This window comes from Palaemon carinicauda, chromosome 9 (assembly GCF_036898095.1).
Source record: "Palaemon carinicauda isolate YSFRI2023 chromosome 9, ASM3689809v2, whole genome shotgun sequence".
In the NCBI taxonomy this organism is placed as follows: domain Eukaryota; kingdom Metazoa; phylum Arthropoda; class Malacostraca; order Decapoda; family Palaemonidae; genus Palaemon; species Palaemon carinicauda.
In genome coordinates this window covers 157,756,920-157,774,419 of record NC_090733.1, presented here as the reverse complement: position 1 = coordinate 157,774,419, position 17,500 = coordinate 157,756,920, and the positions used below count along the sequence as shown (strand labels likewise).

The window sequence follows — 17,500 nt, the reverse complement described above, 5'->3', positions numbered from 1 at the left end:
TAATTCATCAAGCGTTGGTCTCCATTCAAACACTGTAATATTGTTTCCTCACCCAGCAAGTTGTTGACTGCCTCCTTATTTAGTAAGAACTTCTTGTAAGTTATCTCTTGTGCTCCTCTACTTTCGTCTTGTCTCCATAAATATGATATCTGATTTTGGTAATTTAAATGAAAGCGAGACTTAATGCTCCATGGTCTTTCGTCTTAGAAAGTTTGGCTCAACCAAATTTATTTGTTCAGGTATTAACTAGCGTTATTTAACATGAACTGGTCTTTCTACTTCCGGTAATTTTTTCTGGTAATTCCTTATTCATAATCTTCAGACTACATAGTAAATGATTTACTCGTATAGTAAAAGCCTCATAAGATTTAAATTAATGTTCTGACTGAAATACACACAGTAAACAAGCACTCATGAAGTAATATTTTCTGAATTTTCCTTAACTCTGTAGTAAGCGCTATTCTGTGCTTGAAGTTTTGAACAACATTACAACAAAGCTTTTTTTTTATTTTCTTTTTTTGATACAAGAAATCACAACGGACTGTCAAGCTATTATACCTCTTTACCATTTGATTAATGTGAATATCCAGAATACAGTTTTACATTTAAAAGAAACTATATTAAATTCTTAGCGATGTAAACTATATTCAGGTAATAAGTTATTAAAGCAGTAATGCTTTTTTTATTAAAATTTTCATCTTCTACATGAAAATATATGACTGCAGCGGAATTACGCATAGGCATGAGCGAGCGAAGCATACCTTAATCCGGATCCGGATGCCCTCTATTGCATGACTGTTTCGTTCATGTGTCTCATTGACGACAACTTAGGCATAATAATTGACGACTCTTTTCAAAATCAAAAGATACCATATACTGTGTTTGTTGCAAAAGAATGATAACTATTACTTTGTATGCTTAGAAATAGTTTCATATTAAATTCTCTTATCCCGCCCCCCAATATATATATATATATATATATATATATATATATATATATATATATATATATATATATATATATATATATATATATATATATACATATATATATATATACATATATATATACACACATATATATATACACACACATATATATATATATATATATATATATATATATATATATATATATATATATATATATATATATATATATTGAATGTAGGTATAATTATTTTTTCTCAGTATTAACCATAGTCAAATCTCGCATATCGCGTTATAAACTATTTGCGATACGTTGACTTTGAATTTTATTAAAAAAGAATGTTCTTAAGGCAATTTAAGAAGTATTGGCTTAATCTTATATACGATGCTGGTATTTCCATGAACTATTTCTCAGTGAGTAACCCTTGGTATATCATCATTTAGTTTTTAGTGTGTGGTATTTTTGAAATTTAATATCAGTTTTAACGGATAGTTTCTGAAAGTGATAGTAAAGAGTTAAGTATTTAAATCTAAATTTAGATTATGTACCGATTTTGTTAATCATTTAAGTATTCCTAATAGCAAAATAATAAAAAAAAAAAAACGAAAGGAAAACCTGCATCAATTTATAGAATGTCACTAAAAATAGGAAAATTTGTAATGAGCTTGGCGCGTTAAACTGATGTTGTCCTTGTCTCCGTAACATAATTTTATCGTATAATATTCATACGAATTGGCTGTTTATGCTGTTATGAATGTGCTGTCCTTATACACGCACACCTCCCCTATATAATAAAAAACATGTCAGGCTATATATATATACACACACACACACACACACACACACACATATATATATATATATATATATATATATATATATATATATATATATATATATATATATATATATATATATACATATGTGTGTATGTACTTTATGTCTGTATATATATGTATGTATGTATATATATATGTACATATATGTGTATATATATATATGTGTGTGTGTGTGTGTGTGTGTGTGTGTGTGTGTGTGTGTGTGTGTTTCAGGTCACGCACAGTGGCATTGCCAGGCGTGAAACTATTTGGTCTTTCCCCGTCTCTCGGTTATGAGCGAGAGGGAGTAATTATACCCTGGTGAGAAGGGGGTGGGCTTTGCGGGCATATCTATTTAAATATCTAGCCGACGCTTTTTACGGGTTTTATACAATATATATGTATATATATATATATATATATATATATATATATATATATATATATATATATTCGATAAAATTTACTTCATAAGGGATATATCCGTGATAAAGTAGATTGATATGAATTTGGTGTTTGATTGCGACCGTTAATTTTTTTTTGCCATCCTTGTTGTGAGAACACATTAATACTGAATGCAAACGTAAAAGTAAGGCAAACCTTGTCTTTACAATTCGTGTGTAGATTTTATGTAATGATATCAGACTAAAAATTAACCCAGAATATATTTAATTAACTTACCAATGACTTACCTGCAGAATTCCTTTCGACTCCTTAAATCCAGTCAAAACTTGCAGTGGAAGGAAGATGTAGCAATTTATAATGAATATTTGAAATCCAGCTTGAGCCCACGTGAGTGTTCATATTACAGTAATATTTATGATTATTTCAGCATTGTTTCTTTCGTTTAAGGTGCTCTTTTTAAGGTAGTGGTTTCACCTGAACATGTATGAATTAGAATAGATTGTTTTATAATTTTTTATTCTTTCTGTATTAAACAATATTTTGTTTATAATTTAGATACGTGCAGAATTTATTTAGGTACTAATAAACAGGGTTACATTAATCGTCTTTCATCATCTCGTGAAATGCCAACTTAATCCACATTAGTAACAGGAATAAAGTATTTAAGAATAATAGCTAGCTGAGTAGATGATTGATTGTATAGACAGATACTATGTAACCATGTTTATCTTTGTAATTTTTAATGAGTTGTTCATCTTAAAAGTCTATGACAGATTTTACTTATTTCATTATACCCATATGGTATTTTAGAGTTACTTGGTCGATTATCCAGTCTCAGGAATAAAAATAGATTAGTTTCAGAAGTGGTTTATAAGGATTTATACTTAAAACACTTAATTCGAGTATTCTGTTTTAATATCGTAATTTACAAAAGCTATTATGGCATTTATTGTACAGGCAGTTTTAGGAGACAAAACCAAACAGGTAACAAATTTGAACGCTGTCATGGCTGCCGTTAGGATCTCTGTCAAAGACACAGTGTCTTCTCTAGTAAGCAGAGCTAACAGGAAAAGATATTTAAATGCTAATGCTAATAGAGGACATACAGGGAAGAAATATTATTTTGTATGCAGCGAAAAAGAGAAGTGCAAAGAAACAAGAATTAACAATTGAATATCACATTTTCTAAGTACAATTTCAAAATCGTAAAGCAAGTACATAAGATAATAGGTGGCGTTGAGGACAATGGCACAACATAAACCGCAGGCTGCGGGTTAGCCCTGCGGCCTGCACAGGACATTAGGGGTTCCTCTCCCCTGCAAAGGCAGTGCCAGCATTAGCCCTGCAGGGGGACAGTCACCTTGAGCGCTGACCAACATTTCCCAGCTGGATCCAGCAGCCTTAGGGTCATATTAGTCAGATGAGGAAAAGGCCAGATAGTTTTTACTGTTTGTAATAAGGGTTTTTTGCTTCTACAGCCTTAGAAGGAGATAAGCTTCTAAGCCTAAGACAGCTGAAAGTTGCTGTAAGAACTGCAGTTATTAACAATATGGACAGCATTAAAAGGCTAACTGCAAACGTGGCTGTTGGGACACACACACTGTCTACAGCTACAGCAGCATGTGGAACGAGTGACACTGCCTGAAAAGTTAAGTCATTAGCACCTACAACACGAAAGCCTTTCACCATAGATACAACATTTCGAGGTGGAGGAGGAGGAGGAGGAGGAAGTGCAATATCTCTACGGCGTCTAGGAATATTGCTTAGCTCTGCAAGTACATCAGAACTTAAACGAGTACCATAAGGAGGGCGCCGTCTTCGTTGGCTGGTAGTTGGACCACTGTGCCATCTGTGGAAAGCATGGAACTCAAGATTTGGTGTTGTTCTTTGGGTTGTAGCAGTAGTAGCTATGCACTTGGGGCGTGTATCATTAGGTCCCGTACAGGGTGTCTCCTTTAAGCATCGAGGATTGCTAGGGTTTAATGCACAACATGCAGGTGATCCAGGACTGTCGGTGCATGGATCTGGTCTCTTAGTAGTAGCAGTAATACGCTGGGAAGTGGATTGGACACACTCTGGATGTGTAGGATTTTTAATGCAGCACTGATTAGAACCAGGATTTAGATCACATGGGTCAATTCGTTGTGTAGTTGTACTAATTTTTGTTGTTGGTCGCCCTGTGGTTGTTTTTCTTGTGGTGAATTGTGTTGTTGAAGGTTGTGATGTAGAAGTAAAAGTTGTAGTGGGACGTCTAGTAGTAATAATTCTTTTAGTAGTGGGTCTTTCTGTAGAACTGATTCTGGTAGTGGGTCTTTCTGTGGAAGTGATTCTAGTAGAGGGTCGTCTTGTGGTAGTTACACTTCTAGTAGTGGTGCTTGTCGTGGAAGTTACTGTAGTACACATTGGAGACCATGGGTTTATTGTGCAGCACTGAGGAGATCTGGGATTCAAGTCACATGGGCTAGGCCTAGGAGTAGATGGTGTTGTTTTAATGCAGAGTGGGGAACGAGGGTTTATGGAACAACATTGAGGAGACCGAGGATTCAAATCACAGGGGTTTGATTGAGGTGTAGTTGTTTTAATTATGCATTCTGGGGAAAATGGCTTTCTGGCGCAACAAATCACGGAGCTGGGACTCAAGTCACATGGGTCAGGACTTCTGGTTGTGGTTGTTGGTCTAGAAGTAGTGCGAGTGGTTGTTGGTCTAGTAGTAGTGCGGGTGGTTGTTGGTCTAGTAGTAGTGCTGGTGGTTGTTGGTCTAGTCGTAGTGCGAGTTGTTGTGCTTGTTCTTATGGTAGTTTTTCGTTCATTAGCACAATGAGGTAAATTGGGATTTCTTGTACAACATTTTAGCAAAAAAGGATTAATATCACAAGGCTCTGGACGAGCGGTTGTAGTAGTGGTACAGAATATAGAGCTAGGGTTCCTGATGCAACATTGAGGAGATCTTGGATTCAAAATACAAGGATCAATGCGTGAACTGGTAGTGGTCAAAGTTGTGGTAGTGGCTGGCTTAATCGTTCTGATGCACTGCGGTGCACTTGGATTTACTGAACAACAATCCCTAGACGTGGGATCCTGTAGACAAGGGTCGAATGTTGTTGTTGAGGTTTGCTTACACATTGGAGAATTAGGATTAACAGTACAGAGGCTAGGTTGAGTAGTGAAAGCAGTTGTAGTAGTTGTAATCTGAGTTGTTCTGCATGAAATTGAGTTTGGATTGATAGCACAACACTCTCGTGATGCTGGATTGAAAAAGCAGGGGTTAGGCTTGGTTGTAGTGGTTGGTCTAGTAGTTGTGGTTGGTATTACTGTTGTTCTACAGAGTAATGAATTTGGATTTTTAATGCAGCATTCTCTGGAAGTGGGGTCTAAAAGGCATGGATTAAGTTTAGGAAGGATCGTAGAAGTCTCTTTAGTGCATTGGGGTGTATTAGGATTTTTTGCACAGCATTCAGGAAGCCCTGGATTTTTGATGCATGGATCAGTACAAGAAGGATGAGTGGGATTTCTCCTGCAACACTGTGGTAATCCCGGCTGGGTAACACATGGATTGATTATTGGAGGAGGTCTGGTTGTTGTTGTAGAAGTTGAAGAACTAATGAATCTTGAAATTTGATTTGTTGGAAATTCAGGGTTATCACATACATCACTGCAGCCTCCTTTGCAAAGTTCTACTTCACAGGATAGATATACATCCATTTTATCTGGAAATTTGAAAGCAAACAATGATGCATATGCAATAATATCTGCCCCAGTAGTTCCAGTGTCTTTAGTTCGAAAAAAGTAGCTCATCAATTTAGGCTTTAATAGGCAACCACGATCATCACTAAGCTGAATTCTTGTTGTTCGTTCATCCTCTAGGTCCTCTGAATCATATGCCATGCAGTTTTTAACTAGCATATCGAATTCAGAACTTCCGTCTTTCGAGTAAATAACAATTGTCAATTCATCTCCTATTTTAACAATACCATCAACAGTATTTGAAAATGGGCCTTTTCCAAGTTTGATATCCATCCAACACATTACATCATCACCAGAATATTGAACATTTTTAGCTGGTAACATATCCACAGCAAAAGGGCGAAAGGTGATAAGTTTTTCCATCCTACTTGACCAGTTGCAAGTTATCTTTCGTGCTGTATCCCAGATCTCTTGTACAATTTCTTCGTGTTGAATCATAATCATATTTTCAAATCCGGTACTGCCATCATCATTGTCAAAAGTACGAGTTCCACATCCCATCATAGGTATAATGAAGGTGTATGTTCCCTGACCGGAGTTTGCACGAACATAGCTGCATAGGGAAAAAGCGTCAGCATCTACTATTGAAGTTATTAATATAATTTATTACCATTCACTAACAACATTTATTTCACAATTATTTTCATTAAAAATTTTCAACTTACCTGTTAGATGAATTATGACATGAAAAAAATGTAAGAAGAAACGTCACCAATAAAGTCTGGAGTCCGTCAGATGTATCAGCAGTCTCATAGTGTGTATCACCAACAGTCATACGGACAAAGCACAAATGCTGAAGATGTATGTAATGCTTATGCATTATGTTAAAGTCTAAAGATAATTAGAAATCATATAAAAAGCAATGAATATGGGCAAGAAAGACTGTGATAACAAAACATATAAGTAATCCTATAGATGTACATACACATGTAGCTAAATATTTTCTTCCCCTATGAAACTCACAATAATTCAGTTACCACCAGGGTATCCTTAGCTCAACATACATAATGATTATGCAAACAAAATTCTACTGACAATAATCTTCTAAAAGCTACTAATAACTATAAATCTTCACACCAGTATCTTACATAATATTTGGACTAGTAAGATTTTATACTTCATATGACACTATCAAGTCATTGCATTTAATGTTTTTTTCTGTCACATATAGGCTAAAACATTAAATGGAAAGCCGTGTCTGTTTGTTATATATATATATATATATATATATATATATATATATATATATATATATATATATATATATATATATATATATATATATATGTATGTATTTGCAAGAATTGAAATTTCAGAAATAAATTTCCATACATGACAATAGTTTCACACTTATCAATAACTAATTAGTATCGTTCTTTCAGTGGTATTGTGCAAGAACTTTGCTGTTAATGTTCGTGCCAGGTATGTTCGCCTTTACAAGGTTTTCTCTGACGAATATACAAGACGAGGGCTGCTGTTGAGGAAAGGAGGAGAAGGAAAAGGAATCCAAGCATTGAGGCTGTAAATATTGCCATTGGGAAACACACTGTTCCTAAAGGGTCACTGTATATAGGATCAATGGATGTTTGTGCTTCAGCCTTAGGTACTCCAATTTCCAGATGTTCTAAGTTTCCAGAAACAGGGATGTCACTTGGAGCAATAACATATAAAGAACGGCTTAATCTTATTGGCACTTTTGCTTCCAGAGGCCGTTTACCTGTAGAGGTTTTCTTGGACAGCGAATCTTGTGATAGGTCTGCGTCTCTTGTAATTCGAGCTCCAAAAGTGCGACCTCGACGGCCATCACCTCTTTGAAAGTGATAATTGTGGAAAGCATGATAACGAGATTCACCTTCCCATTCTTTTCCGCTTGGTTCTGGTTTGGGCTGTGGAGCACCTGACCCTAATTGCTTTCCACGGTTTGGCTTAGGTGATGGAGTTTGTTTGGGTTTCAACGATGGTGAAGGAATGGTAGGTTTTGGCCGTGAAGTTGTTATTAAAGGAGTTGGTGCTCGAGATGAAAAGGAACGTTGTGTTGTAGGACGAGGTGTAGTTTGAGTTACTGGGAATAATGCAAATCCTTCACGAATTGGAGAAGTGGTAGTTGGTATTGGTCTTGGTTTAAGAGTGACTCGTGGAGGTGCTAGTGTTGTGGGTTTTGGTGACTGTTTTTGAATGGGTCTAAAAGTTGAAATTTGAGGTGGTCTTGGTGTTGTTGAAATTTGAAGTGGTCTTGGAGTTGTTGAAATTTGAGGTGGCCTTGGTGTTGGTGTAGGAGTTGGCCTTGGTTTAAAAGTAGGTGCAACTGTTGAGACTTTTGTAGGTATAGCCTTTGCTCCAGAGAATTCTTGTATACAACGAGGATCTTTAGATCCAGCTAAGCAAACAGCCCTTGGTGTTGTAATTGGGCGGAAGGTTGTAGGTTTAGGGCATCTAGGGTCTTTGCTACCAGGGAAACAGTTAGGTGGGGCAAGAGTTGTGGGTTGAAAGCAATTAGGATCCTTAGACCCAAAGGAACATCTTAGTGATGTTGAACTTAAACATCTAGGATCATTAGAGCCAGGGAAGCACTGTGGGGTAGCTGGTGTAGTTGGGGCTAGTGTTGTTGGTTTTGGGCACCTTGGGTCTGTTGAACCAGGGAAGCATTGTGCGGGAGATTGTGTTGTAGGCTTTGGACACCTTGGATCGCTAGAACCAGGGAAGCATCGTGGGGGAGATTGTGTTGTAGGCTTTGAGCACCTTGGATCGCTAGAACCAGGGAAGCATTGTGGGGGAGATTGTGTTGTAGGGTTAGGGCACCTTGGATCGCTAGAACCAGGGAAGCATCGTGGGGGAGGTTGTGTAGTAGGCTTTGGGCACCTTGGATCGCTAGAACCAGGGAAGCATCGTGGGGGAGGTTGTGTAGTAGGCTTTGGGCACCTTGGATTGCTAGAACCAGGGAAGCAGCGAGGAATAGAAGGCACAGTTGTAGGCTTTGGGCATGCAGGATCTCTTGATCCTGGGAAACATTTAGGTGGAGATGGTGTTGTGGTAGGTTTTGGACATCTAGAATCTCTTGATCCTGGGAAACAGTTTGGTGGAGACTGTGTTGTAGTAGGTTTTGGACATCTAGGATCTCTTGATCCCGGGAAACAGTTTGGTGGAGAAGGTGTTGTGGTAGTTTTTGGACATCTTGGATCTGTGGAACCAGGAAAACAGCTGGGAGGAGCAAGGGTGGTAGGCTTTGGACATCTAGGATCTCCAGATCCAGGGAAACAGTTTGGTGGAGAAAGTGTTGTGGTAGGTTTTGGACATCTTGAGTCTGTGGAACCAGGAAAACAGCGTGGAGGAGGTTGGGTAGTAGGCTTTGGACATCTAGGATCACTAGAACCTGGGAAGCAGTTAGGGGGAGCTGTTGTTGTAGGTTTAGGACATCTAGGATCAGTAGAACCTGAAAAACACCGAGGAGAGGAAGGGGTTGTGGGTTTTGGACACTTAGGGTCAGTCGATCCTGGGAAGCAGCTAGGAGTAGCTGTGGCAGTTGTCAATTTAGGACATCTTGGGTCAGTAGAACCAAGGAAACATTTTGGGAGAGGAGTGGTAGGTTTAGGGCAGCGTGGGTCATTTGACCCAGGTGTACATGTAAATGGTGTTGATGTAAGTTGTGGGCATAGAGGATCAGTCGAACCAGGGAAACACTGAATAGAAAAGGGTGTAGTAGGCTTAGGACACCTGGGGTCAGTTGAACCTGCAAAGCATATTGGTGGTGAAAGTGTAGTAGGCTGGGGGCAACGGGGGTCAAGAGAACCTGGTGTACAAATGAATGGAGTTACAGAAGATGGCGGAGGTGATGTAAAGGATGTGGGTAAGCGGCTAGTACCAAATGTTTGTTGAGGAGCAGGCTGACTATGAAGTTCTTTGCCTGTTTTAGGAGCTGCTGTTGTTGGGGCACAGCGTGGATCTTTACTACCAAAACCACAAATAAAGGTAGAGGGACGGGCTTGTTGAGGGAAGTTGATTTGGCAGTTAGGGTCATTAGAACCTAATTCACATGTTGGCGATTTTGGGGTAGTAGAGCGGGGAACTGTTGGTCTCTGGCAACGTGGATCATTAGATCCTGGGTAACATAAAGGTGTTGTACTTGGACTTAAAGTTGTAATAGGTTCTCCAAATAAAGTACTACCTGATCTGAAAGGGCCTTCTGTCGTTGTTGAACCACATAGGTTATCACAGTCACCCTTACACACTTCAATATTACATGACATAAACACATCCATAACATCAGGAAACTTAAAAGCCTTAACATAAGCATAAGTAACAATAACTTCCCCCTTGGCGTCTCGCTCCCGTGAAGTGTAGAATGAACTGATGAGTTTGTCCTTCAGTACACAGCCCTGGGAGTCAGTCAGCTGAATCTGTGGTACATTAGGATTGTCATAGTCTGGACCTCCATATGCATAACAGTCTTTAACGCTCACATCGTACATTCCACCATTGTCTCTTGCATAAACCATAAGAGACAAAGTCTCTCCAATTTTCACAACAGAGTCTACGTCTTGAGTGTTTGGATATTCCCCTTGCTTCAGATCCATCCAACATTCTATTGGACTATCTCCTTGAAAGGCAACTTCTTGTGCGTCTAACATTCCAACAGTAAAAGGACTAAATGCAACAGATTTAACAAAATTATCAACCCAGTCACATTTTATAGTGCGAGCAACATCCCAGATTTCTTGTATGGTAGGGTCGTTTTGTACAATGATGGTGTTGACAATTCTTGTTTGGGAGACCCTTTTCTTCTTATCGGGGCTGACACTGCCATCTTGCGACATTACAGATCCACAGCCTTCACTTGGGATGTATAATGTGTAACTCGATCGGCCTGAGTTTGCATCCAAGTACCTGACATGGATCAGTCATGTCATGTCAGTAGAAAAACTAGATCATACATCGGAAAACACTAATATATTAGAAGGCTAAAGGAAATGAAGAAGGAAAAATAAATGACAGAGACCCAAGTATCGGAAGGTAAGAAGAGTAACGGAAGAAATGCACTAGTCCCGAAAAATGAAATAAGGAAGTGTGAAATGTTTCATGACAAAAAGCATAATTAGCAAACACACCACTCCTGTAATAAAAGACCGTGCTGCTCTTATAAAATATATATTTTCTTATCTGAACCACCATATAAGTTATGCCACTCCTGCAAGTATTTGTAGAACCAGGTGATGTGTAGGATATCGACCAAGTAACACTTGAGAGACCGTTAGTCTCGATAACCCTTAAGGATGAGGGTACAACTTCATAACTTCATCCAGGGTTTAGTATTTTTTTGTGATCCAGGTATTTAAGATAACACTTAATGCTTAGGTAAAGAGGTTTTTAATAATAAGTTTATGAGGAAGGTTTACAAAAGCTTTAGTCTACACGTATAGTTTTACATTGATCTAATTACAGCATTTTTAACCGTTTAAAGTCTCTCACTGGGTTACTTGTTCAATGTTTTTAAGAAAACTGGTAGAAAATTATTATTTATGTTTTAGTTAGAATGAAAGAAAGGAGGTTTGTTGAGTTTGTTAGTTATCAATTCCATTTTCTGCTGTAACTTATATTTACATTATTTGCCTTTATTTCATATTGTGATCTTGGGCAAAATATTTCTAGTTTTTTTAAAAGAAAAAGAATGGTAAAAACATTTAAGTATTTTACCAAAATTTATTTATAATGAGCATAGTTTATGCTCATTTAAAATGGAATTGTTAACTATTATTAATTTATGGGTGCAGGTTATGTTGTTTAAACCTATAATGAAAACCTTTTCAGTCTAGCTTGTCTGATGAGAATTAATAACCTTCAAATCCACAGGTTTACTGAACGTTACACATACAGTATGTGATGATAAGTCTATACAGAAGTGGAAATTATTTAAAAGCATTGCATACATGTTTGGAAATATTCAGGTGAAAATGAATTATTGGTAAAGAATTCATAGTGATTTGATTAGTTTGGTAAATCCTGTATATGATTCGTGCCTCCTAATTTCATATGCGAAATTAGATATAACTCAAAAGATGTATCAGGAGATTAACCACAAAGTACAACCAAGTAAAAATTATGTGGAAAAGGGGAAAAGTGTTAGCCTCCATCACCAATGAAAAAAGTGGTCAAATATATTTGAGAACGAGCAATACGTTTTCAAATCCTTTTCTTTCATCAGTAAGATGTAGTAATTGTTCTCTGACTGATGCTGTCAGAACTTGATGCGTGAAAGGTATTTTATGGTGTAGCTAAGTTTAAAAATATAAAATATGTTATCCGTTCTAGTGGTTTTATGATGATAAAGACTTTACATGCACAGTTTTATTTTAATGACAATTAGGGTTTTGCTTAAGTATTGGCATCATTAATTTACTCTTACTGATCAAAGTGAAACATCACCAGACCTCATTCATTACCTGTCACGTTTTTAAAAGTATTCAACAATAATTTACGGTTAAATGAACTGAAAATGTAGTAAATGTAGTAATGTAGTAAAATCTAATGAACTTAGAATAAAAGTACACTGAAGCCTACTTAACACAGCCATCACTTGTTATATACATCGTAAAGCATACATACTGATAGGAATGGCACCATTGAAGTTATTTTTTACTACACTTTGATACAAAATATCATTTTTTTGTAATTAATCGGCTTCTAAAATACATTAACTAGCATTTTATTACAGTGAAACAGACGAACCTTTTTTATCAAGTAGTTGTTGTTTGTGTAACCAACCTAAGAATAATGCTTTAAAGAATTTTAGATAACTCTATGACTTGGATACACCAAGCAAAGCGAAAAACTTTTTTTTCTTTTAATTTGAAAATATGATTATTCCAAAGGTGTTCAGTCTGTTCCCCTGCAACATACAAATGGCATTACCAGAGTTAATAAAAGCAGAAACCAAACACTATAACTACTGAATTAGGTCTATAATCTTGTTAATACATTATTTGTCAGAAATTTTTACATCTGACAGTGAACATTTTCCCTCAGTTTCATGAAATCTTCGTAATACGATGTAGACATTTTCAGAATCAAGACTTCTTTAAAGAAATAGGACTGACATTTTTATAGTGATTTTATATCTGTGAAGGATTCAGTGTCCTTGATACCGAGGGATAATGTTATAGCTGTTTTACATTCAGAGATTTCATAACTATTACAAAGTCAGTTGCAGAATAATAACTTATGTTTGTAATTTAATATATATATATATATATATATATATATATATATATATATATATATATATATATATATATATATATGTATGTATGTATATATATACATATATATATATATATATATATATATATATATATATATATATATATATATATTTATATATATAAAGCACTTGTCATTGGAGGAGTACTGCATGGATTTACAATAATATTAGTTTTTATTATTTTTAAGCATATTTGATTAATCTGCAAACATCTTGAAAGTTTGGGTCATCTTGTGCAACAGATTTGTATACACTTATTTAGAAAGCGTATACAAGCCTGTAAATTTACTGAAATAGCTTTTGTTTGAGTAACACTAATCATATCAAATATCAATTCACGAAATTAAATTGCATTCTCATAATCTCATGTAAAGATTCTCCAGATGTTTATTTGCAGGTTGTTGTTAATTATAACCAGGGTAAGTTTGCATTCAAATAACTGGTGCTCCATGAATGTTTTTATCCTGAATGACAATTGTTTTTTCAAATGTACGGGCTTATAATGATCAAAGTACATCATAAGCCATTATAGCACTATTAAAATGGAGAACAGTATTTTTTCAACTACTTACTCGGGTTGCGTTAATAACTATATATATGAATAGGTACAGCATACAGTCAAGAAGTAGCCAATTTTATAAAGAATGTTTTGGTAATTTAGGTATTTGACAAAGCAAATCTTACTTCTTAATGTATTGATCGTTGTTGTTTAGAAATTATTACAAAAGGAATTTTCTTAATTAATTATTTTTTTTCTCTGTATGACTGTTGGTTGTAAGTCAATACTCACTAGAGATTCATGGTAATTTTTCTGTTGTTAAATGCAGGAAGTATAATTAAACCTAAAACGAAACTAGTACCGGTATTAGCATTGTGCATTTAATAACAGTAGAAATTACTGTTGAAACTCAGTTATCCCCTCCAAGTTGGTGTTTAGTTTTGTTTCGTATGCCAGCGGTGCTAGAATATACTGTAAGCAATTGAATGATATACTTTCAAGTAAAATCAAAGAAATTAGTTCTTTGCTTTTCCTGTGTTATCAAATTCAGATGTCTTTTACTACAAAACCGCTGTCTTACTTATGTTAACGAAGTTGTCGTTAGTCCTGTTAGTTCTCTATCTGAAGCAAAAGTAGTTGTTAGTTGGTATAAATAATTCCGTTAGTAAACATATAAAGCATTGCTACTAAGCAATCAGTAGGTTAATCGTTATGCAAGCTAGACATTCTACTTCAAGTGTTTATTAGGCTCAATTTATCTTTAATAAGGAAGTTAATGACATTCAGTATCTTCACTCGTATTAAGTTATATGTTTCTGAAATTTGTATGATTAAATTTTAGTATTGAAATAACATGAATATTTAATGATTCTTTGGTTAGTAAATATTGATTTGAATTTTAGTATATAAAAAAGTAACTACTGCAGTAAGGATAGTTTGAGGCATTGGCATTGGTCTTAATTGCATGTCTTCGTGTGATGTTGTCTTGCCTTAAAGAAGCAAATTTAGCTTCATGTATGAAAAAAAAAATTTTGTCTCGAAAGTTTTTGGTTGTTTTGAGTACGTTCTGTCGTATGATGATTAACTTGTGTTGGTGTCATTTTTTTTAGGAAATGTAGATGTGTCAACCAGTGCCTCAAGAAGAAGGGTCATAAAAGAGGATAGAAAGTAGAAGATTTAACAATAGATTTTTTTTTTCTACTAGAAACTACATGTTAGGTTGAAACTTTACTTTATAACAAAGTTGTACTCTACTCTAAAGAAGAAAGATTCTATAAGGTTTTAAGCAATCAGAAAACATAATTTAAAGCAAATTATATGAATATGAAATTAGGACAAGAAGCTGTTCTAAGATTCTATGTTTTATTTAGGAGTTTGCTATATAACGTTTTAATATTAATAACATTTTAGATTTAATAAATATTAAAATCATACTAATAGGCTATATTTATGATTATTATTTTATCTTTTAAACTTATATTTGCGACATGAAATGGTGAAATATTTAACTGTAATACACATATATCAATTGGTAGGCATAGTCTTTTTCATCTTTTTCACATTATGTTAGAGAAAACGATATCATCTTTTATCTCTGCACAGTTACTTTTAGATTTTATCTTGACATCCAAGAATTTGCGAAAAGACCAGGACTTCCATATTGTAAAGGTGTACTCACCGACAAGCCGGGTTAGAGAAGTGTCCTTTGCTGAAGATGATACCGTCGAATGGCTGCGAAAACGCAACATTTACCGTCATGCCAGATTTCTCGCACTGAACATCCAGGCTCGTGATCTGTGCCATATTGGCCATGGCAGGCACCAGCTCCACGTCATTGCCAATCGTTAGCTGTCCCGTAGCCAGCTGAAAGAGGGAGAAGAAAATGGAGATGATTATATTCATATTGATTGAAGGATATTAACTGATATTATTTCAATTATTTCTCGGTTAGGTTTTCTTCATCTTCGAATAAATAAAGTACTAGATATACCGTATGAATTGGTCGCATAGAAATAGGCCTACTTCATAATTAAAACTAATGGGATAAATAAAAAAGTAATAAAATGGGAAACACATTATGGCTAATGTTGTTAAGTGTAGAACTTGAATTTCAGAGGCAAAGTTGATTCATGCTGCAAGACAGAAATACATACCGCCACATGAAATTATTTTATTAGTGATTTTCTAATCTTAATACACTTCATTAAGCCTTAACATAAATGATATAATATTCCCAAAATTTAGAATATGCATAAATTCCAAATAACTTAAATAATAATTAGCTTTCATTGGATAACTTTTTACTGTCGAAAAGATGTAATTAAGGCTGACACCGTACTTTCTCTTCTTTTCTCATAAGATGCAACTTTCACTTGATAGTTTCATCACATGAAAATAAAATGATTATAAAGACGGGTAAAGTAAGCTGCTCTTGGATCAGTACATTGGAAGGAGAGACTTTATTATTTACGGCAACGAAATAAACACACATTGATATGCATATAAAGTTCATGCTCATATGTTTTTTCATATGTTTTCATAATCAATTTTAAATAGGGATTATGATATCGTTGATTTAAATTTTCTTGGTAGAAAGGTAAAACTTTCTGTGATGTATAAGTAATGAATTCTTAAAAAAGATTTCATACTATACAAAATTGATTATTACAAGTAAAGTAATAGTGGCTAAACAATTCTGTTTATGATTCTTTTTATTCATTACTAGTGTACGCGACCCATCAGAAATAACGGCTGAATATTTAGATATTCAAACACCCATACGGACTTCCTCTCTCCAGGGTATGACTACTCTCCCTCCCCCTACCCTAGGGACTGGGAGAAGTAAGCATGACCGGAAATATATTGTATGTATTTATAATTTTATATATTTAGCCAGAGAATCACTCTCTTTCATGTGGGGGAGATTTTTATATCATACATACTCCGAGTTATTTTTTCCTAAATCTTACTGAAATATACACAAACAACGAATTTTCATTGAAATCTTTAATTTTTGGATTTTTAGCCTTTTGAATTAACCCTATTCAAATTGTATAGCCTCTTCCCCCTATTCAAATTGTATAGACTCTTCCCATTTGCTTGTTTTATGATATTTCATGGAATCGTCACAGAATATTTTATCATTTTTTTTGACGTTCAAAGATGGTGATTAAATACATCGAAAATTAGAAAGGACAAAATCTTAAGAAGGAATGTCTTAGTTTTAAGATAATAGGTGTGTTGAAACCCCATAGAACCGCGAGGCTTTCGGCAGTTCGTGTAATTTCCTGAGCCATATGTTGTTGGGAGCAACACATCAAGTAATATGTTACTCATTGGCCCTTCGAGGGTTAATCATGTGCGTGACCAATTTATGACCAGGATTACGGCCTCACTTCCTTTCATGGTCTGACTCGGCGTAACAGATGATCTTGTTCGTCGTTTTATGGTCTGCGAAACCGACGAAACGTATAAGCAGGGCTACTCTTTATTCTAAAATGTTTAGCTATGCAACATTGAAAAATACCAGGTTATACCTTTTACTTATATATTACTGTGCAATATCTGTTCTAGTATGGAATTTCCCCATTGTTTCAGAATCATATTTTCATGGTTAAGGCAGAGTAAACCAGATTTTCTTTAAATGATAAATCGCACATATGATATTTGCTGAAAATTATCATATTAAGTGGTAAAAGGACCCCATACCTTCTTTAGCGGTAGTACCCGTTGAAATACTACCGCTAAAGAGGTATGGGGTCCTTTGACTTTTTGGTTACGGTTCATCCTCCATTTGCCTACACATACACCGAATAGTCTAGCCTATTCTTTACGGATTCTTCTCTGTCCAT

The 17,500-nt window shown here is 35.4% G+C and overlaps 2 protein-coding genes across 3 annotated transcripts in view; both read right to left on the bottom strand.

The window, feature by feature from the left end:
• Positions 1-3,038: 3,038 nt before the first annotated feature.
• Positions 3,039-7,029, bottom strand: LOC137647304 (uncharacterized). The gene is made up of 2 exons (XM_068380698.1): positions 6,564-7,029; positions 3,039-6,451 (listed from the first exon to the last, which is right to left on the bottom strand). Exons 1-2 carry the CDS (start codon positions 6,716-6,718, stop codon positions 3,598-3,600), a joined length of 3,009 nt encoding a protein of 1,002 aa, XP_068236799.1. The 5' UTR covers positions 6,719-7,029; the 3' UTR covers positions 3,039-3,597.
• Positions 7,030-7,166: 137 nt separating this feature from the next.
• The window catches only part of LOC137647303 (uncharacterized), a 76,124-nt gene continuing 65,790 nt past the window's right edge, over positions 7,167-17,500 (bottom strand). For both annotated transcript variants that reach the window (XM_068380696.1, XM_068380697.1), the window contains exons 3-4: positions 15,328-15,512; positions 7,167-10,779 (exon numbers count right to left, since the gene is read on the bottom strand). In XM_068380696.1, coding sequence (XP_068236797.1) covers positions 7,305-10,779; positions 15,328-15,512 — 3,660 coding nt within the window. In that variant the 3' untranslated portion in view covers positions 7,167-7,304. The remainder of the gene's footprint in view (positions 10,780-15,327; positions 15,513-17,500) is intronic.

Excerpts from the sequence above, each read along its gene's own strand:
- LOC137647304 (XM_068380698.1), bottom strand. The coding sequence starts at position 6,718 with ATGCATAAGCATTACATACATCTTCAGCATTTGTGCTTTGTCCGTATG. Across the intron at positions 6,452-6,563 it reads TGTCATAATTCATCTAACAG|CTATGTTCGTGCAAACTCCG; the intron begins GTAAGTTGAAAA and ends TTCCCTATGCAG.